The 19,836-nt window shown below is 40.1% G+C and overlaps 1 protein-coding gene across 2 annotated transcripts; it reads right to left on the bottom strand.

The window, feature by feature from the left end:
- Positions 1-1,608: 1,608 nt before the first annotated feature.
- On the bottom strand, positions 1,609-19,749 carry larp4ab (La ribonucleoprotein 4Ab). 2 transcript variants are annotated; one of them, XM_084063250.1, is made up of 16 exons: positions 19,332-19,749; positions 16,628-16,766; positions 16,156-16,396; positions 15,208-15,344; positions 14,626-14,729; positions 13,947-14,057; positions 13,072-13,125; positions 11,267-11,518; positions 10,990-11,093; positions 10,734-10,775; positions 8,725-8,958; positions 8,397-8,448; positions 8,143-8,304; positions 7,899-8,035; positions 7,569-7,743; positions 1,609-6,574 (listed from the first exon to the last, which is right to left on the bottom strand). In XM_084063250.1, the coding sequence occupies exons 1-16, from the start codon at positions 19,332-19,334 to the stop codon at positions 6,197-6,199; spliced, it is 2,325 nt and encodes a 774-aa protein (XP_083919376.1). In that variant the 5' UTR covers positions 19,335-19,749; the 3' UTR covers positions 1,609-6,196. The 2 variants fall into 2 exon arrangements, with proteins under 2 accessions (XP_083919376.1, XP_083919377.1); XM_084063251.1 differs by lacking the exon at positions 10,734-10,775.
- Between the last annotated feature and the right edge of the window lie 87 nt (positions 19,750-19,836).

Below are 19,836 nucleotides of genomic sequence, written 5' to 3'. Positions count from 1 at the left end.
ATAATCAACATGTTGCTTTCCAATGGGGCATTACAAAACAGAAACACATGATACCTACTGTACATAATAAATCATTGTCCACAAAATGCCAGACTAATGTTTGATTGATTGATTGATTGATGTACTTTATTTAGTAAGACATGAGAACAGTACATGACAGTACATGGAAGTACAAATTCACAATACAATGTCTACTAAACTGGAAAACTCATTAAGCACTGAGCTTGTTTAAGATGAGATCCCCATGCACACAAATCAAACAGATACAAATAAAATACAATAACATTATACATTAGACAAATCCAAAATGTATTATCCATGCTAAATTATTGACTATGATCGATTATTGATTGTTTTTATAATTCAAATATTGACTATTCTATGCTTTTTGATCTGTTGAGCAGTCTAGATCATATGTAGCAGCAATGGTGGTTTTCACTGTCTGGCACTTTGTTGGGTGATCAAGCCAGCCTTGGAAAACGGCTCAGTGGATCATGTGGCCGAAAACGTTGCTCACACCCGATTTTATGTTTTTGCTTCATTTAAGAGCAGAGCCTTTTCCAGATAATGTGTAGCTCACTGGAAAAGACGCGTTCTGACTGTGATTTCACTCCAAGATGGCGGCAGGGCTGCCCCAGAGCAAGGACTGCTGCACCATCTAGTGGTGATTCCAAAAATGTAAGGACTTTCGTTTCTGGAATGTCTTTGCTTAAAGCAGTGTTACGTAACGAGATTGTAAAGGAAAAACGCCAACGCCAGAGGCCAGACTTCTCCCAACGTCTGTCATTTATTTTATGACTGCCTTGTGTAAAATTATTTGTTGGCTTCATTAACAATATATCTTTAAGACTTTAACATTTGGATTTATAGATAATTAAAAAAAAGATAAAATATATGTTGGAACCATTTTATTTTGTATGGAAATCTTCACAAGTTTAAATGGGCTAAATGGAAACCACACATACAATTCAACAGTTCAACACAGCAAAGCAATGAAAATGAATCATATACATAGGAGTCTTCAGATGTGTGAATATTGTTTTAAGCTACCAGTGCCATACAATCACCCTGGATAGTATTGATTGAATACTTGTACATTTACTTGCAACGATTACATAATGTTCTGATAAATACTGTATATGCAGCTTGTCTACATGCCAGATGGCTTCTGATATGTGACAAATCATTTCCATACAACTACACTGTAAGGCTCTTTGGCACCGGTTGTACATAGAGGCACATAAACAAAAATCAGGATATCTTAACAATTGGGTGAGATAGACTCATGTACATTTGTGTGTGTGTGTGTGTGTGTATGTATACATACATACATACATACATACATACATACATACACACACACACACACACACACACACACACACACAGTACATACACGATTCAGCTGGATCATCTCACAGAACTCGACCTTGAACTACGACTTTAGGTGATCATGTTGCAGTGCTCCACCTGTCTCCATTTTGACATTTGCTCATGTGGTCAATGCAACATTCCCTGATGTAAAAATACATCGATGCTACTTGCTCTTCCATTTCTTGTGTCAGCGTCAGAAATCTTGTCTTATATAAACAAAACATGACACGACGATCCGTTTAAAAAATAAAGTTTTATTATCATACATCAGGCTCAATGATACAAGATTCACCAAACAATACACCAGTTTGCTGACATTGAAATCCCAGGTTTGCTTTTCATAATTGTAAGCAGGTTTCCCGATCTCATGGACTCTCTAGGACTGAAATTGCATGGGTACACTAATAGCTCAAATTGAAACATGCACAATGACAATAGAAAGACACAAACACGCCCACAGCTTCACTCAAACTAATACAGCCGTTACAGCCACACCTAGAATAAACCTTCAACATATTAATATTGGACTAGGATCTGTTTACAGAGCCAGAAGCTGAGAATGCTGAGTGCAACAAAACCAACAAACCACAGCTTGGTCTAGTGTGACACATAATCAGTGTGCATTATTGTTTCGGTTGCATAAAATGAAGTTATGCACTATGATAAGGCACTACTAGTTTGGTTTGGCCTAACGTTTTCCTGTAGTTTCTGTGGGACAGACAACAGAAGCATTCTCATACATCTGCACACATCATATACTGTATGACACTTAAAGGGCCAGCACGAGACAATTGAACTTCTGAACACAGGACACAAAACACACAGAAGCAAAGTTCTTGCAAGCACATCCCAAACACAAATCTAATGCAAACTACACTGTTGCTGTATTATCCCCTCCCCCCAATAACATTGTATATCGAACACTTCACTCATCCTTTAGCCTACCTGCACCCCAAAGATGATTCATGCAGAGGAAATAAAAGAGACATTTTAATTCAATTTCAGCAAACCTGTTGAAAACCTTAACATGTGTCACTGTTTATATCATTTTCAAGACCATTTAAACCAAAAGTTAGTGCATTTCGAATCCACGACCACAAGCTGCTCATTGTTTAGACACTAGTGGATGGTAAAATAGAAATCAAAATCAGGCTCAGTGAGTAGATAATTCTGTTACCAACAGCTATCATTTCCGAAATCACAAAACAAATGAATAAAATAAAATATATCACAGAAAAAAAAAACACAAAAAAATGTATTAAAAAAATAATCAAGTTGTTTTTAACAATTCCCTAAAGCAGAAGAAATAAGAAAAGTAAATAAAATACTAAACTCAGATAAGAAATAACCCGTTAATGTCACTGAAAAGAGATTCTACTGTACAAAGACATTCAAAGTCAGCCACCAAAGTGGTCTTCCCTCTAACAGAACTACATTCATCATAAGTCTTAGGTGTCCAATCAAAAAGAGATTGTTGAAGCAAGAATGTTAATGATCGAAGCCAAGCCACTGGCAATGGACGCAACAATCCACAGGGGTCTTCAACAGGGGGTCCGGGACCCCTATGGGGTCCTCAGAGTTACTACAGGAGGGCCGCCAAATCTTTGTGTGATATGGATTTTTTTTAACCACGTCAACCCTAATCCCTATTCTGAGGGGAACATTAGCCGAAAATAGCAGATCTACAAGCTCACGTTGAAGACCCCTGATCTAATAGCCATTGTGCTCCAGGAAGTAGGGGTGTGCCGATACACTAATTTCATGAAACGATACGATACGATATTTGGCTCACAACTTCGATACGATTTCGATACGATACGCACTTTTTTTATTATGAAAATAAATGGGGGAGAAAAAAAAGGAAATGCAAACAAATAATTCTGTTTTTGCATTATTCAGACATGCAAACTTGTAGCTTTTCAGACGTTTTGAATCCAAATAGGGCAATAGTGTGACACCTGACCCGAAAAAAAAACAACATGTTGTCACCCTTTTCACCTCGGGGCTGTTTGCATGCCTGATTATTTTGATTGGTGTAAAAAAAAAAAAAAATGTTTTTTCAAAACAATATTTTTTTTTTCCAAAACGATACATATCGTCGCGAAAACGTATCGCGATATATCGCGGGACGATATATCGGCACACCCCTACCAGGAAGTGATAGATTTGTTTTGTTTTTATTTTTTAAAGTGGATACTGTTGGAAGTTTCAGATTGTCTTTTAGCATGCCTTATCATAGCCAATATGGTAGCCAAGAAGGTTAACAAAGTCACTGAATAATGTTAACACTGCGATAACAGAACACCTGATGTCTCAGTGGCTGCTACAACTACTACTCATTCTAATAACCATGTTATTAAAATAACCCAGTTTTCAATATCCAGTGGAAATTAATAAAGAAGTTGATCCAAACTGAAATATGAAAGAAAGCTTCCTTCCAATACTTAAGGGAGATTTACTGACACAATGGTACAAACATGAAGGTTAAAAAGTGGACACATTTGAATCATGTAATCAGTAAATATACTGTGCATTATAAGGTAGCTTTCCTTCTTTCATTTTAGTTATACACCCGTCTTCTGAGTGTCCTTGGCAGTTATACTCTAATGTGAAATAACCACCAACATTAGTTCACAGGTCAATAGCATGACTTCTTGTCCTACAACTTTGTCACCCAGAGACACCTCTCTGCACACACATACATAATCATACTTTAGACTTACACACCGAATCACTATGCAATGAAGAAGAGTTAAATAACTCCAGAAAAAACCCATCCGTGCCATGTTCACTCAGGCGTCAAAATTACAAACGCTCACCAACTCCTGTTCGCTTAATGAAACAATTTCTTTAGGTACATGGTTAGCAAAGCAGACCTTTTAAAACAGAGTTACAGTAAGAATTACAGTATTTACAATGACCGGTACACACAACACCCTAGACCTAAAATACATATTTAGACCTAAAATAAATTTCAAGGACAAGCCTTCCGATTGCCAAGAATACTAAAAGGTGATAGTAGCAAATCTGAGCAAAGCTGGAACTCTGATCAGATCTGTATTACTATGCCAACAACAGGACCTAGTAAAAGCAAGGAAGACTATTTTGAGTCCTTACGCCGATTACAATGAATTTACTGTACAAATGGAGCCATGTCTGCTACTCCCAGGCAAAAAGTCATTAAAATCAAATGACATAAAATGTTTGACCAACAAAACAAGAGAATGCCATTAAACCAAGCTTGACGTTACACTGCACAGATCATTCCAAAGGCTCTTATCCAACGCTTCTAAGCCATCTAACGCCCAACCATTGGACAAGTATGCCAACGTTTGTAGCTAAAATCATCCAGAAAGATAATTGCAGGGGGGGGGGGGGGGGGGGGGGGGGGGGGGGGGGGGTCGCAGCTATTCAAACATGAATTCAACCTTAAATTATTTACCATTTTCCTAACACCATAGTCTTCTGCCATGAACTCACTAATTTTCAGTTGAGGACGAATCATTTGTCCCTGGTTTCAATACACAAAAATCTACTGAGTAAAGAAACTAAAGAAGAAAAAAAAACAATTACAGAATAATCATAATTAAAATCAATAATTAATGTCCCTTGCAGTGTTGCATACTGACAAGCCTTGCTAGGCAATCGTTCACTATACATAGCATTACAGCACACATTTGTTCTTGTTCTTCAAAGCTCAGAATTCCACTTATGTCATACAATTACAGATTTAGCATATTAATTGTAAATATTAAATGAAATATAATTACTTTTAAGTTGTCAGCATTCCTAGGATATATATGTTTTCCAAACAAGCTGACAATTCTGTGCCATAAGACTGTATGCACCCTTTTGTTCCCCAAATTATTTTCACTTGCATTCTTCCCAAAAGGTGGTGTGGTGTGACCAGGCATGCAAACATGTCGCTTTTTGGTGAAAATCACTGTTTTGAATCCAAAATAGGCAATTTGTGTAGATTGGAGGAGAAATTAATGGTGAAAACCATGCACTGTGGATTAAGTACCGATCTCTCGGTCGTTCGTTGCAGTGGCGAGTGCATTTAAGTTGTGTCTGTGCGCAGACTCAGAGCAAGCCTAGCTCTCTCACTCTCCATCAACAAACGCAAGTTTTGAGGTTTGTTTTGCCTATTTTTTACATGAGCAATCCTTCTTTGAACATGGATAGGATCGCAAACGATAGACCACACAGACCACATCAATTAACAAAGCTGCTGGCCATTTCTCTAGCTAATACTTAATGTTGAGGAGTGTTTTCTTAATATTGGTCACCATTTAGGGTATTACACTGATCCTAGATCAGCAATTAATGCAACTATTGCCTCAAATTTATTCCAATGCATTCTTAACCATTATATGGGAGAACAGGCTAAGTTCATCACTTTAAAAATTTTCAATGACCATGGACAGAAAAAAATTGCTATCGTCCATAAAAATATGCCAGCATGGATGTCTGGCTTAAATGACATGGATTGACACCCAGTGTCACAGCGAAGATAATAGAGAGCATCAGGGAAACAACATTTATGAGTCTATGTGTACAAATCCGAAGAATAGCCTAATGGGCAACTGTGTAGCCCAACGTTCCCACCCCTAAAATGATTTCTTTGCCCCCCCCCCCCTCCATCTTGTCTAGTTTTTCACCCCTGACCTGTTTGCATGCCTGTGTGACAACTTAACAAAGTTATCTTGCGTCCAGTAATATATACATCTATATATATACTATATATTTATCTTTTATAAATATCTCTCTATACACATATGTACACACAAATATATATTTGTGTTTAATTGTCCCTTTTGATTTATTTTGGTGACCTGGGGGGAATGTTCTGTTCCTTCCCACTCCGCCTGGGTCCTCTCTGTGGTGAAAACCACCGGCCAGAGGTCTGGCCTCTCTGGTGCTCCCGGTTCTTCAGGCCGGCCCCTCCAGCTCTGGCTGGGCCATTGCCTCCGCGGTATGAGCCAAGGGGGTTACGAGGGGGTCGGCTGTCTCTTGGTTTCTCTGGCCTGTTATTAGTGTGGTTGGAGGAGGGTACGGGGTCCTCTACCTTGTTCACTCGCAGCTCTCGCAGGGGCTGATTGGCCGAGGGCGCTGGTGGAGTGGGAGAGGGTGCCTGTATTACTGCCGGGTCCTTGGCTGGCCGCTGACAGATCTCTGCATAGCTCAGCTTCTTTGGCTCCTAAGTGAAAGTGGAACGAGAGTAAATAAACCGTATGCAGACTAAATATAAAGATCATGTTATACAATATGCTGAACATACCCATGAAAAAAAATATTTGTTAAATGGTGGTAGTTTAAAGAGCAGACAAACAAGCTTGTGACTAGAAGATCAGTTTTACATCCCACAGTGGCTAAAGAAATCTGAATGTGGAAGTGAACATCAAGTGAACTCCACCTCTCAAATGTAATGATACACACTACCTCAGTCCAATGAATGACCTCATTGCCAATATCAAATATTGGATGTCCAATCTCTAACAACAAAAATATTGACAAAGGGAGATTGTTTTGCCATCTCCCTTGTCAGCAAATCCCTCTGACCATGCCAAAAACTAAGGATGCACAATATTATCAGCCACACATCGGTATCGGACCGATGTCAAAATGATTCCGATATTTAGCTCCGATTATGAGGACACATTAATAATGTGATCGTTGAATGTCTTTGTATTTGCAAGGCAGCCAGTGTGCCTGTCTCTGTCTCTTTAGAAAACAGCAGCCGTCGGCCCTCCCTGCTCACACAAGCTCCGGTGTGAATGACACAGAGAAGGAAAGAACAGCATTGCCGTAGTGCAAAGTCAAACAGACTGCAAACAAGGTCCATACCATCCAGAACAGTCAGAGAGGGTTTCGAAAGGCAGATCTACAAAGTCACAACGCAGCACGTTACGACCAGGGTCATTATAGTTAACTAAAATAATATAAATAATGTTATTAACTGAAACTTTTTCACTGTGGTCTCTGTTCCTGGTGGAAAGGAACACAATGAGCAGTAACTGACTAGTTCCTTAAGATGGCAGTAATACAACATAACAGATGCCAGCTTACCCTAAAATGCCAAAGAAGAATAGGAACATGCATGCAAACATAAGCTTCTGAGAATGGCTAAACTTGCAGAAAGCTGAGCAAGAACCTGTGGTTCCAATGTGGTTCCAAAGAAGGGAAGGTCTCACCTGAGCTGCTGATGTGACAATGGGGACGGCTGCTGTAGAAACGGGCTGGCTGCAGAGGAGTGGCTTCGTCATGGGAGAAGGTACAGAAGGTGCCATAGGCTGCGATGGAGAGGAATTTGTCTCTTTTGGAACAGCAGGCTCATCTTTATCCACCTTCTTTACCTCATGAGATGCACTGAATCAACACAGGAAGAACAAAAACGATGTAATTATGAACCTAATTCTCACTTGCACAGTGAAATCCTCCGCGTTCATTTAATTCTTGAGTGTAAGAATTTACCCATTTCGGACCATTCCAGGTTTTTGGTTAGGGGGGAAATGCATGCATACCTTGGCACTGGTGGCACTACTATAAGTGGTGTCACAGGAGCTGATATGGGAGCTGTCGTTGTGGGGTTTGGCGTGCTCTGGGCGGCTTCTGGGACTTGAGCGGCAGGAGCATCATTCTTCACTTCTTTATTCTCAGACTGGAAGTGGAAAGATTTGAAACACATTATTTTCAGAGGTGAGAGCCACGTGTGCAGATATTGGGGCTATAATGAAGCGTTGCTTAAAAGCACAGTCCAAGGATTACCTTTTCAGACACCTTGATGCCGCGCACAACATCGGACAGCCGTGTCTCCACGACGGGTTCTCCCTGTGTACTGACCACACACCCAGGCAACGGGGGGAAGTTGGAAGCTGCCAGGTCAAACTTTGGTGGCAGTACCTTGACCTCAGTCTGAGGGATAGGCTTCTGTAAATCAGTATATTTTGGTAAATTTAAAGCTAGCTTTAGCACAACGCAAACAAAGGAAATGAGATCGGAGAGTGGTGAAATCTACTGACCATCAAACGCTCATCCTCTCTCCTCCTCCTCATTCCTCGGTAGCTTCCTCTCCTTCAAAAATAAATAAATAAATAAAATCAATCAAGATGCTTTCTCTCAGGCTTTACTCATCTCTATGCAAGTTTATTTGCACTCTAGGGGATAAATGTCAGTAATAGCAGTTTTAAGCTTTCAAATGCCATCATCTTTAATGTTCACTCGGCTAAGTGAAGATACTAGCCTAGATATTTGGGATAAGAGTCTGAGAAATTCCATTATGCCACATTAGGTTTTTCACATTTCTGGTTGGTAGTGTTTTAATGCGGTTTAATGCGCAAGTTTGCCTACCTGCCCCGTCCAGCCATGCTCAGATCTCCGTTGGGTATGATAGTTAGTGGAAGGGTGTCTTTAAGGGTCAAGGAGGGGGTACAGACTGGCTCTTGGGTTGTGCCAACCATGACCCCTGTTGTGTTGGGGGACTGGGGGCTAGAAGGCCCAGACAGATTATCCATCAGAGGGACAGGGGCTGAAGAGGGAGAAGGGGTCACATCACCAAGCCTGGGGTTGGTCTTCACATGGCTCCTGGGCAGAGTAAATGCATGTTAATCACAGTAGTACATGTCAGCTTCACAAGCAAAGCAATACTGTACATGTTCATTTTTCATGGCTATTTTAAAGCGACAATCCTTAAATTCTATGTGTCGTTTCCTTCTTGATAGAGAGAAGTACAGTGACTGCAGTGATGTTCGAAATACAATAAAGATAGCAGCACTTCCAAGTGGCCAATCCAGTACTCTTGTCTGCTTGAAATAACCATTACCTTACCAAAATTAAATTTCCCACTAGCAGAGTAGGGAGACCAACTCAAACCACTGCAGATGTGCTTGCTGTATCGAGACTGGTTAAATTGTAATTGTAGTCATTAAAATAAGTCCTGGACTGTATGTATGATATTTGAGGATTGAAAAGTGACCATTTTGATAGAATACGCTGAAAATGAGAAATAATGTATTTAAGTTTTAGTTTGGTCACTGTCATCAGTTGGGCGTGGCATAAATACATTTTAGCAGTTAGTTAAAGCTGCACTATTTTTCCTGTTCTACCCCGGATTTGAACCGGGTCTCCTGTGCAAGTGCTGAGATTTGTACCACTGAGCTAATAGAGCCTGCCTTCTTGCTCAGGCGAAAAAAATATTTTTGACCTTCAGGTCAGGGAAAAAAATTGTGTCAACCCAGAAACAGTTATATTGTATTAATATAGTCTACCATACAGATTGGACAAAATAATATTTTATTCACTAAAGAAAATTACATAATAGAAGTGTAACTTTCAATTTGACATCTCAACTCTATTCATTTACGAATTAATATGGAATGTACACACCATATTAACAATTTACATAATAATCTATACTTTACTGTAGATACCTGTACACCCATAAACAATTTGAGCTGGTGTAATTCAAGCCACTGACAGCAGTCAACCTAAACACAGACAGCTTTAGTCGAGTAAAGCCTGGGATTAATTACATCACCATAACCTTTGTTAATCCATCTCAAAACCCTGATGGTTTGACACGTGGGGAAATGAGATAAGGACATTAAATTCAGTACAGCTATTAGGGAATTGTTTGAACTGTATTACGCCATCTTAGATTATGGTGACATATAGACATACTGCTGTTACCAGCCTTAAGCCCTTACATGCTAGAGTAAATCACTTCACCCTTAGATTTATTACTAGTGATTCCAAGTAGATGAGATCAACACTGGTAAGTTTGTTAACAAAGTGCACCTAAATGTATTACCTCGCTATTAGACCTCAAATGTGTGAGCCTATTCACCGGTTTCCGCGGGAATTTACTGGGGCACAGGCCCTATGCACAGGCCTGGTGGGGGACATATCCGGCGGAGGCACCGCATTTGTATAGCCTACAAACGGAACGGACGCCCACTATATATATATTTACATATTACATGTTCATCAAGTCAACTCCGAACTCGGAAAGACTGGCCCACATTCGTTGGATAAACTGCAAGGCACTGCCTGATATCATCAGGATATTTTAGAAATATGCTTAGAAATCATGTTTTAACTAGGAATTGTTTTTAACCAACATTAATGTTTGTGTTCTCATTGTCCAATTGACTATTTGTTTTACAGCATTGTTCTGCAGGAGTCCAGTCGTCTAGAAGCTAATCTCATGAACTACTGACGCAATCAGCGCCAAATGTACTGTAATCTCGGCATTTTCTTGAGAAAATAATGAATGAATGAATGCATGAATGAATGCATGAACTAAATAACTAAATGTTGAGAGATTAATGACCATGTATCAAAGATTTGATCATTTATACCTGGAGGCACCGAGTACATTCTTTCTGGAATATAGGGGGACACTGTAGGAGAGGGAGGGTACAGAGTCAACTGGATATCAATACGATTAGAACAAAAAGTGTTCCTATTTTCTTTACCAACATTATCAACTACAATACCTTGCCTGATATAATGCACACCTAACCATATCTGTCTGATTCACAATTTAAACCAAGATTGGTGCCATTATTGTGCAGCTATGCAGCAATGAGGGCTCTTGATACTATTTATACGTACTGGGTCCTGTTGAAGGGTCGCCCAACACTCATGGAGTTGGAGCCCGCTTTGTAGGTCCCAGGGCTGCTGAAACCATTCACAAAACCACTGTTGGGGAATGGTGCCTGGATGGATAAGAGAGTCTAATTACACACTGTGCAAGAGAAAAATCAGGAGACAAATACCTCCATAACGATCCAGTTTTCAATATTATTTCTTTCACAGCTTCAAATTCTCAGAATAGATTACTTCTGACTGCCATCTAGATGGATACAATGTATATGCTTAATTTACTTACCAGTGGTGTCTCAAAGTAGGGTGTGACTGATGGGTTCCAAGAAGGAGCCACTAGTGGGTACACAGGATACTGCTGCTGCTGCTGCTGCTGTTGCTGCTGCTGCTGCTGAGAGTTGTACACCTGCTGCATGTACATTGATGAGCCATACTGTGACTGAGGCTGGGAATTCTGGTTGTACACACTGGAGTCCACATTTGCCACATTTCGGTAACCGTTCTTAGCAAAGAAGGTGTTGATGGCCTTAATACGAGCCTAGACAGGGAACAAGACAATGAAGTAATTCACACGTTATTGGGGGTTATATCACAGCAGCACTTACAGCAAGTAATGATGACCTGATGAAGATGTACCACTTCATCCTAGGGGAAACAATGGCTTGGTTTGATGTTTGGTGGCACCCACTCTCTTCCCAAGTAATGATATAGGTCTGTCCCCTCAGATCTCATAATCTCACGGTCATGAGGCCATAATACACTGCACTGACAGGAGAGGAGAGGTTTAGGAGGAATGGTGAAAAGAAGGAGTAGAAGACAAAGACAGAATGAAGGAGTAGAAGAGAAAGACAGAGTAAAGAAGGTAGAACAAAAGGAGAGATGCAGAAAGATGCAGAATTCCTCCCCGGCCAGCCACAGTGCACCTGGGTCCTTCCAAGCGCGATACTGATCATCACCGGGGCTTAGAAGTCAGAGACTCAGAACCACTAACACGGAATAACTAACTGTTAAAGTGAACAGGGCTGAATAGGAACCAAGGCTCAGTCAAATTGGAGCCCAGATGAAAGGGAACGCTTTATCAACCTAACTCTAAGGTCAATGTCACAGTATGATAGAGATATGGTGGATGAATGTTTGAGAAGAAAAGAACAGAGCCTGCTAAATTATTTCCTACCTTATCAATCCTTGTATAACCAACCAGCTCAAGGTCACTCCCTCCCCTGAGGCTGTAACAACAATTTCTCCTGCTCTAACATACACATCACTGTGCTGAAAATCAACTGCAACAATTGCTGGACTCAAAGTCCCACTCTGATAGGAAAATATGGCCACAGCCAAAGTGGCAAGAGATTTCAGTTTGCCAGACAAGTGGAAAGACAAAACAAGTTATCTGTGTTTAAAAGTACCTTTCCAACTGTGAACAAAAGTACTGAATATGCTCTTGGCACTAATTCTTGTTTGATGATCATTTGACTAGCATACATCCTCCTTTTTCTATTTAATGGAGGAAACATAACATGCCCATTTATCAAGAATATTCTGGCACGTGGACAGTTATATATATAATATATATATATATATACAGTAAGTGCACGTGTCACTAATGAATTTGATGTCAAACCCTGACATCACTCTATGATAATCACAAGCTCACGGAAGGTTACCATATATGGAGACTATTCTGGTGCAACGGAGCGATGCGCAGAGTGGAATGTCGGTCAGATCAGCAGAAATCCCCAAAATATAAGAAAACTCTGAAAATCCTCAAATACGAGTGTACCCTGATGTAATCAATATGATGTCAGTACTGATGTCATAGACTGGCCTGGACTCCATATTTGGGCATGCCTCACACTGAACTCCTCATATGGGTAAAAGGGGATAAACAGACGAATACAGAAATGTCCATATATGGGCATAAAAGGGATACAGACAACCGGTACATGCATTCCCAATCCCAACATCGTTCTCAACTTGGGTGAACCTTGTGTAGGCCAAAATCCTTTTATGATGATTAGATTGTGACATCTAACAAACCTAATCCAGACTCAATGATAACCCACATTAATTAACCCAAATCTGTGTACTCACCATGATTGGTTTTCCCTGAAACGTTTTCACTTCTTCTCTTAAGTATCTGTAAGCCTATACAAAGACAGAAATATTGTTAAAGGTCTAAATATAGTTGAATATTATTTTGTTTACTTGTAAGCTAGTTGCTTATTTAAATAATGCAGTGTGATTAAAGGAATATTTCACTTTCAAACATGTTTGGAGTAATTTTATCATCTACTCTGGCTTTTGTGAGCATCCCAGACAGTTTTAGATATTTGATAATCATTTTATCAGACTCGCCCCCTTCCTATACAAAGCTATTGTAACTTCAAACTCTATCTTAACCATGTTAGATTCATTGAAAACATGTTAAAAGTATGAAATATTTATGAAAAAAAAAATTGAACAAACACGGCCCCCTCACGCATTAGAAGGACAATATCAGTCACTAGAAACACAGACATGTGTTTTCAATGAATCCAACATGATTAAAATGAGAGTTTGAAGTTACAATGGGCTTGTATAGGAAGGGGGCGTGTCAGATAAAATGAATATCAAATATCTTAATGCTGAATCAAGCAACTTGAAAACTGTCTGGGGTGTTCACAAAAGCCAGAGTAGATGATAAAATGACCACAAACATGTTTGAAAGTGAAATATTCCTTTAAATGTTACAATAATTTTAATCATTGGGTGACTTTTTTAACCCAATAAATAAATGGTATAAATGTTGTAACAATTAGATGAATTAAAGGTTCAGGATGACACCGTAGCAATCTATTTGTAAACAATGAGAAGAGGTGATGACATTCAGCAATGACTAAATGATATAAAACAAAATATTCTATTGACAGATATGATACAATAATTCAGTGTCTAGTCAGCCAAATGTGACGAATAAGTTGCAATACCTGTTGTGCATCTGTATCCGATTGGAATGTTATGTACCAATTGTTGTTATGCGCAAATTCAACACTTATCACTTTTGGGCAATTTTCATTCCTAAAAAGGGCCCGGACTTCCTGTAGAAACAAAACAAAAAGAGTTTTGACACAAAAGCCTGTAAGACAGGAACAGTGTTTGACATGAAGCTATTAAGACAAGAGATAATGACCACACCTAGTGAGTCGACAAGGTTTCAGTAGTTGGTAACAGGATAGGTGGGCACCAAGGAAGAGTGGACACCTCAGTGTTATATTGGATACTTTTTCCAAAATGTTAAAATATTTAATATTTGTAAAATATTTTTAAGTAAAGTAAAGTATACATGATTAGAACATGCTTAAACATTCGACAATTAAGGTCTAATATTTCTACAATTGCTACAAAACCTGTATATCCAGTCATTTTGGGGCATAAACAAGAAGTTGAAGGATAAAATTACATCTGATAATGATGTACCGTGCACATCATGTATACTTTACATTACTTAAGACAGTTATTCAAATATATATATATTTTTTTTTTACATTTTGGACAAAATAGCCAATTTTATATCAAGGTGCCCAGATGTCCCTAGTGCCCACCTATCCTATATCCGTCACATAAGATTGTTTTTGTCTTGCAGTGTGGGCTCTATGTAGTATGTACCTCAACTGGTGTGCTCTCCGGAACCTCTCTCAGAATAATTATGCAGCGCTTGTGACTGGGCCGAACCTTCTCCCCAGTGTCATCAACTTGCACCATTGGAGAGGCTGCAACATTAAAAGCACCAAGATTATTTTACCATCAACTGCATGCGTCATTCTACCTACTGTATATTAACATCAAACTAAGCTGAACTTTAGGGCTGATTAAATCCATTTAAAACGTCTCCAATGAACAACAATCATACTTTCAGTGTGCATCTTTATCTTTGCATTTACTCTATAGCATACAGTAGTTTATTTAATTATTTATTTTTTCCTTTTATTCTTGTCAATGTAACTCAATACCGCTAAATAAAAGTAAACCATGTGACCCATAGGGCAGGTGCCCATCTCCTGTTTCTGTAGCATGAGGTACGTAGGTTGATACAAGTACACCCCTGAGTCTGGACATGACACTAGTATGTCCCTGCTAAATAAAATACCTTACATAAATATTGGAACTGAAAGCATAACGAGAATTTTTAAACAACTTGAAATATCATTAATTCATATTTTGGAGAACCCCAAAACCGTGGCCCTGTACCTCGTAGAACATCCAGAATAAGGTCCATGTCTGTGGTGAGGACCTTGATGTCCTCCATGCAGGCGATGGTCCAGATAGGAACAAACTGATCACTGTCCATTTGGGAGATCAGATACAGGTCTTTGGACAGGTTCTCTCTGCAGAAGAAACATTTCACAGTGTCAAGTGTCAACCACAAATTACTTGTCCCTACAGCATACAGGCTACAGCACTCTTAATAGTGTATATTATATATTTTGGTTAAAACAAATCATTTGTAGTTAAAAAGTTAAAGCTATACATTCGAATAGTAATCATCTCCCGGTCTCTCCAAGCTCTTTAATAAACATGAAGTACATTTTCAGGTGGGTTGCCCATTTCATCCAATCAAGAGAAAATACCCATTTATCAACTTAAATTGTATAGTGCTCCAGTTCCAATTTTTTCTGCTTGCTTCTTTGTATTATCACTTCCAATTTCACTTGTTTATCCTATATCGTGAATGAGTTCGCTCTCCTATTTGCATTAAATTGGAATAACGACCTGAAAATGTATTTTCAGGTCCCTGTTACTGAACAAATACTAGATTTGTATAGCAATGATTGCTATCAGAATTCTTTTTTGCACCATTCTCTGTAAATCCTAGTTGGTGTATGAAATTCCAAGTAGATCAGCAGTTTCTGAAATACCATGCCACATTCAAAGTCACTTGAATCACCCTTCTTCTCCATTCTGATGCTCGGTTTGAACTGCAAGAGATCGTCTTGACCATGTCTACAGGCCTAAATGCATTAAGCTGCTGCTATGCGAATTTGAGCAGGATCTGACCGAAATACGAGGCTATATTATGTACTTATTTAACTTATACAGTACCTAACGTTGTCATAATGTCATTAAGTGCAAAATGCAACAACATCAAACCAGCAGGACCTTGTCTTTATTAACTGTAACCATTGCTTCCTCACTCACCTTGAGAAGCAGAACTCCAGTTTTTTCTTCAGAGACTCTCTCAGGTTCTCCTCAGACAACGGAGCCTCCACAGACACCTCCCCATCCACTGCTGGTGCAGTCTGCTGGTCAAAGAGGGGATAGCCTATCTCAGGGTGGCCATTCATGACGCCCTCTGGAGGCACAAGGGCATCGCCCTCAGAGCCACCCGGATGCTCTGTGCTGTGTCCTTTGCCTCCAGAAGAGGGGGCATCTGAGTAACCTGTGATCAAAGAACAAAGCAGGAACTTCAGGCTATCAAATGACTGTAAAGGTTTAACAACGCTACTGACTGTACTTAAAAAGACAGTCCATGAGCCTGAAGATATTTTTTTTTATTTGCCACAGGGATCATATCCATGCAATTTCTGACAAGAGTTACATGGATGTGAGATTAGAGATATAATAACTTATAAAGTTGATTAACATACAGTTTATGGAGATCAGCGCCTACCTTGAGTCATCTCAGCAGAAGAAGGGGGGCTCTGAAGCCAGTGGGAGCCCTCTGTCCCCTCTGAGATGTAATGCTGGGGGGTAGGGATCTCTTGCCACACTTTGGCGTTTGGGTTCAAGCCTGCTCCCTTTGTGGTGACCTTCATAATTACCAAACACAAAGACCTTGAAAGTTATTTGTTCTGTGGCATATGTTATATAACTTGTAGCATTAAAATGACAAATACAACACAAAGATTTTCTTGTAATGTTTTGTCTTGTAAATTACTTCAAACCGGTCATGTCAAATGTCAACAAAATTGTTGTAATTTAATTTTAAGGGACAAGATTAGTTACGTAGAGAGGTAATGATTCCAACAATAGCAGGCTTTCCCTTTGCTTCCCTATTGGCAACCAGCCGTTTTAAAAATAGTCTTGCCTTTAAAGATAATCAGATTAGTATCAGTCACTCAAAACAAGTATCTATATCCCTATTTGAACCTAGAACAAATTCTACATGCCTACCAAGTTTGTAAATGTATGCCAGTGTCACCAATTTACAACTGCTAAGCAATCTACACAATCCAGTGTGGATGCAACAAAAGCTAAGAGCAATTCAATGCAATTTCAATTAAAACTCGACATATATGCATTTTTTTGTTACAACTATGGATGACATACCTCAACAAATAACTGTGCCTATGCATTATGGTTTCCCAATACTTCCAAGGCTTTAACACCGTCCAACCACATCAAGTAAATGTATCAGTTAGTCCCAGATCCTTCAGTCACACTGAAGTTTGCTACAGCTAGGTTCGCTTTAAGAGACCACATGACACCAGAAGCCATTGGTCTGAGGAGTAGTGTTACCAAAGTGAATTTGACCCCGCCTCAAGTCACATGTACTGGCACACTTTATCAATGGGTAAGAGCAGGTCTCGTGAATATGTAAAGTGAGGTGAATATGTATTCGTAACAATGCTTCCTAGTTAAGAACACATAAGATGTGCAGAATACATAAGAAAACGTTGGTACTAAGCTAGTTATAAAGCTAACTTGAGGCACATGATGCTTCTGCCTCAGCAGTCTTACGTGACGTCATGCAAAACCTGGTTCTCTATAGGTTAATACGCTCTAACGTCACTCAACTTTCCCCATTTGGCAGCACTAGTACAAGCAGAGAATGAGCACATGGTGACTGATCCGCATGCACCCCCCACTCCCTTTTTAAAAAAATGTAAACTAATGACTTCAGTATAGACATGTCCCAATGCTGAAATTGGAAATATGAAATGTGCATCATCAGTGAAACGCTACATAACTAACGTTAAACACATTTAGATTTGACCAGTTAGCAAGTGCACTCTGGCCCCAATTAACCATGTACAATCGACAAAGTATTGCATCATTTGTTTTGTCTCTCTGAATTGATGATAAGACATTAAAATTACAACGCTTCCATGCGGACGACCTCAAATAACAAAACGACCTCTAAAATGACTTTGTACTTATGTGCAGCATTAAAAGAAAATAGTAATAAAATTGTACATAAAACATGACTTTTACCAAATGTTTACTTATATGCACAAACACTACGTGTTTGGCACAGCAGTATAAAGCGGAGTGGTGAGAGTTGGATAAATATGTTAAGTGTTCATATAGTAACCAAACCAAACCATCAACATGCTTCAACACCTGCCATTAGCTCGCTATGCTAGCTAGACCGGTTGGAACCGGCCACTTTGACGTTTGCCAGCAGTTGCCATGGTGGTCAAGTAGACAACTTTCTAATTAGAGTGATAGTTAATGTACACGTTGGACCGGGTCAACGACCCGGGGTTAAAGCAATGGACCCGATATAAACTTCAATGGCTGCTAGGCAGCCATTGAAGTATATATCGGGTCCATGCTTTAACATTACTCGAGGCTAGTAGCAGTGAGGGGAAGCTTTAGCTATCGCGGCTACACAGTCTAGCACGAGGAGTGGTGCTTGCTTTATATTCTAGCCGTCCGACGGTGTCGCGCGCCGACAAATAGTCGATCTACAGGCTCGCGAGGCGTCACGCGCGCGATGCGTTGTGAGCTTGTAGATCGACTATTCTCGACGTGCGACACCATCGTACGACTGATAAACCAGCGTTGGAGCTCAGCTTGCTTGGTGGGGGAGGAGGAAACAGGTTGTCGTTAGAAGTTAGCTACAGTGTTGCCATGTCCGCTTATAATAAGCGACTTTGGGCTCCTTTTTCTGTAAAGTTGCTGGTAAATTTTGGTGGTTGCGGTTTTTTGGGCTTTGATTCCTACATGCCGTTTAAAACAGTGGTTTTAAAACAGTCCCTTTCGCCGGGGTGCTCCTTCCATTCCGACATCTCACCACTCCGACTAGTGGCTTCCGTGTGCGGTTAAAGTTAGGGTTAGGGTTAGGTATAGGGTTCGTCAACGTCGGAAAGGCGACATGTCGGAAAGGAGAAATGCACCCCTTTCAAGGACCCCTAAATCCATGTATTTGTCCAACCCCCCCCCATCTATAAGTCAAGATATGTTTTAAAATAGCAGATCTACAAGCTCACAACGCGTTGCATCGCTTGTTTTCATATACATAGTTGCTTATTTCTCTCGCTATGTCTGGCAACACTAGTTAGCTAACTGGCTAGCTCTGATGCACACCACACTACCAGCACACATCAGGCCCTCCTCCCCCTCCCCCTACCCCCGAGAGGAAAACTCACCATGCCGCTTTTAGACTCGTATTTCTCAGACGTTCTCTTCTTCGATCCCCTGTTCCCGGGTGTAAGAATAAAATATCTGATCTCACTTCTTTCTTTCTGCGGTGGATGCTGATCCTGACAGAAATGCACGAGATCCACGCGTGTGTGTGTGATCGCCGCAGCTCAGGCTCACCCTCCTCCACACCAGCTCACCTCACCTTCCTCCTCAAACGACCCGTGCCGTGCCCGTCTAACAAGCTTTAAACAAGCCGCTCACCAACTTAAGCTTAAACTTGCTAATTTACCAAGTTCTCAGTGCGTTGCCTAAAATGTGACTATCGTTAAACACTTTCTATGATGCACATCTAAAATACATATATATAGAATCTAAATCTCTCGAGTCGAAGCGCTCGTCAGGTCGTTCGCTGACAGCTTCCTTCCTTCCCCAACAGACAATGTTACCGCCTCCATCCCCCTTTCCCTAGCAACAGCGCAACAACGCGCCAAGCGCCGCATAGCAACGGAA

The sequence above is a fragment of the Gymnoscopelus microlampas genome (genome assembly GCF_963454915.1).
Source record: "Gymnoscopelus microlampas genome assembly, chromosome: 7".
Taxonomy (NCBI): domain Eukaryota; kingdom Metazoa; phylum Chordata; class Actinopteri; order Myctophiformes; family Myctophidae; genus Gymnoscopelus; species Gymnoscopelus microlampas.
This window is presented reverse-complemented; position numbering and strand designations above follow the sequence as displayed.

Coding starts and splice junctions, on each gene's coding strand:
- larp4ab (XM_084063250.1), bottom strand. Junction 11,519..13,071: donor TTCAGGGAAAACCAATCATG/GTGAGTACACAG, acceptor TTCCCTGTCTAG/GCTCGTATTAAGGCCATCAA. Junction 10,776..10,989: donor CGACCCTTCAACAGGACCCA/GTACGTATAAAT, acceptor CCTCTCCTACAG/TGTCCCCCTATATTCCAGAA.